We start from the raw sequence: 2,875 nt of genomic DNA, 5'->3' as shown, positions 1-2,875 counted from the left end.
TTGTGTGGATAGTTTTTTCTCCAGATTTTTTACAAGTTAGTGTTTGACAACACTGAGAAGGTGGCAATGGGCGTGCAAAGCTTGGCAGTGCACTGAGATACAGAGTATAGTCTGTTCATAGCGGGTCACTTACAACTATATACTTAAATTAGAACGTTCAAGAGAAATTCTGTCCAAAGACACAGACTATAAACGTGAGCCCTGCTGATAGTTTTAGCTTTGTCCAAATACATAAGTGATGTCAGTAACAGGAGCGTCAAATGTTGGCTTCTACCGTGCAAGAAAAATGTTGCCTATTATCACTGCTTAGGAAGGCGAAACTAACGAAGCCGAGGGAGTCAGTCGGCCGGCTTGTTTCCCTCGCTCACCTCCGAGGCAAAACCCGAGCACTCGGGGGCGGGCAAACAGCGATGGCCGCACAGCCAGGACTGCTCAGGCCACTGCAGCCGAGCGCAAGCGGCCAGAGGACCGCGAGGGAAGGACGCTGGCAACTCGCCCGTCCGTCCGTCCGTCCGTCCGTCGGCGCGGGCAGCGCCCCGGGCCCCGAGCCGGCACCTGTGAGGCGCCGCGGGACGCTCCGTGCGGAGGGGGCGGCGGGAAGCCTGCCCTGCCCTGCCCTGCCCTGCCCTGCCCGGGGCGCGCAGCCCTGCCCGGGGGCTGGGCGGGACCTCCCGGCCTGGGCCCGGCGCGGCCGGAGGCGCTGGCGGCTGCTGCTGCTGCTGCTGCTGCTGCTGCCCGGGCAGCGCCGCGGCCGAGGTTGCGGGCGGAACGCGGGGGCACCGGCGAGCGGGACACCCCGGGGACCCTGCGCGGGCCGGGGGCAGTCGTGCCGCCTGCCCGCTGCCACCGAGTTTCTTCGCCCGTTCGCCCGCCGCGCCTCTTTCAGGAAAGTTGCGACTCTCCCCGCCACCAGAAGCCCTGGCAGCGCCGGGACGATTGAAGCCTCCCGCCTCGACAGCCCGTGCCCCAGAGGCAGGAGGCGATTTGCATGCGGACTTGTCGCTGGTAGTAGCCACTGCCCGTCAAGCCTGACGGACAAACGCCCCCCTCTTTCCGCCCCCCCGTCCCGGGAAGCCCCTCCCTCGCCCCCTCCCTCGCCGGCACCTCCTGCCGCCTGTCAGTCGGAGCGGAGCGCGGCGCGGGCAGCGGAGGCGGCGCGGCAACGGCGGAGAGCGGGCGGGAGAGGGAGAGAGAGAGCGAGGAGCCAAGCTCTCCCCTCCCTCTCTCCCTCCCTCTCTTCCTTCCTCCTCTCTCCCTCCCTCCCTCCCTCCCTCGCTCCTTCCCCCTGCTCCCTCCCTCCGCTCTTTCTGCTTCTCTCTCCCCTCATTCTCGCTTTCCGTCTCACCCACCCCGATCTCCGTTTCTCTTCCCCTCTTCCTCCGTCACACGCGCACACACTCTTTCCCTTCTCCTTGTTTTTCTGTCATTTGACTTTGCATCTCAAGGCGGCCACCGGCTCCTCTATGAATCCCGTCTGTTGATCTGTCACCCTCCCTCCACCCCCGTCCCCTCCCAGCTCCACTCCTGTACCTGGAGCAAGGCAGGAGCGGCAGCCGAGCAGCATGTCCCGAAGGAAACAGAGCAAACCCAGGCAGATCAAACGTAAGTTTCCTGAGGGGGGCTCCCTCTAACAGACTTTTATTTATCTCGTTCTTGGGAGACGCGAGAGAGGTGGGTGTGGGGAGCAGTAGGGGGGTCCGGAGTACGGACCGGTGATGAAACTTTGCCAGTGAGGCTGAGGATGGGGAGAGAGAAAAGGGGACGTGAGCGAAAGCCGGGAGCCGCTCCGACGCGGGTTGAGCAGGCTCCTCACTGTCTCGGTTTTATTCGCTCCTTTGGAGCTCATGCTGCCGCCCCGTAGCCCGTTCAAACTATTGCTCCGTGTTTCGGAGCGGGATCGCCCATGTGTTTCCAAGTTGAACTAGCGCCGGCAGAGCACACAAACCAGCCTGCGAGCGCCGTCCCTGCCACTCAGCAACTTTGTGCGCCTGGCGCGTGTGAACAGAGCCGTGCCGAGCCGGGCTGCAGTGAGTGCCGGAGGATCGCAGGAGCTGTGTGCGAGCAGGACGAGCCCAAGTTCCGCGGGGAGCCCGTGGGCAGCGCCGCGGCCCCGCCGCTCCCGGCCCCTCGGGGCTCGCTCCGCACCCGCGCCGCGGGCGCGCACTCGCCTTTGCCGTTCTAGGGGGTTTAACACTTCTGAGCTGTTTTCTGTGTTGAGAAACAGGTGTGCTGAAGGCTTTAAGTTGAGGGCACGCTGCCTAGTAGTGCTCATAGTTCGCTTCTCTTGCCTGTGGCACACGACAGTCTTAACTCCATAAACTTTTTGCGCTTTAGTTTATTCATCTGAACAAGTCTAGCTGTCGGGACTAGAAGAAATGTCAGGCGTTTCCAAATAGGATCTATAAATACTTTTCTTATAAAATCAGCGGTGCTGGTCTGATGTATTTTCATTGATGTTCTGTATTACAGAACTCCATTCAAAGTAACCATCATGGGACGTGGAGAAGCGCTTTCAGTAGTGTTTCCCTTATTGATTTCTGACCTCAGAATGCTTATTGATAGCCTACTTCGGAGAGAGTATATATTGCATTGGCAAACTGATTTGTAAAAGAACAAAATGAGCTTCATGTCGAATAAGATTGGTCATTGTAAAATGTAAAGTAGTACTGGCTTGAATCCCTGCTTTGTAGAAATTATCTTTTCACTTCATAAATACAAATAACCATTATAGTTTTAGTTTTCAGTTTAGTGAAGTAGCTTAATATATGGTTGAAACTTTTTGTGAGATATTTTTCAATTGAATATAATTTTGTGAATCAAGAAACTTTGATTTACTTTGGAAATTGATATTCCCAAATAAATATGCCATGTGCTT

General features: G+C 57.5%; 1 protein-coding gene across 1 annotated transcript in view; it reads left to right on the top strand.

Annotated features, from left to right (window-relative positions):
* The first annotated feature begins 1,180 nt into the window (after positions 1 to 1,180).
* Positions 1,181 to 2,875, top strand: part of ZFPM2 (zinc finger protein, FOG family member 2) — a 308,414-nt gene continuing 306,719 nt past the window's right edge. The window contains exon 1 of the mRNA XM_059486436.1: positions 1,181 to 1,602. Coding sequence (XP_059342419.1) covers positions 1,563 to 1,602 — 40 coding nt within the window. The 5' untranslated portion in view covers positions 1,181 to 1,562. The remainder of the gene's footprint in view (positions 1,603 to 2,875) is intronic.

This window comes from Ammospiza nelsoni, chromosome 1 (genome assembly GCF_027579445.1).
Source record: "Ammospiza nelsoni isolate bAmmNel1 chromosome 1, bAmmNel1.pri, whole genome shotgun sequence".
Lineage (NCBI taxonomy): Eukaryota > Metazoa > Chordata > Aves > Passeriformes > Passerellidae > Ammospiza > Ammospiza nelsoni.
This window is presented reverse-complemented; position numbering and strand designations above follow the sequence as displayed.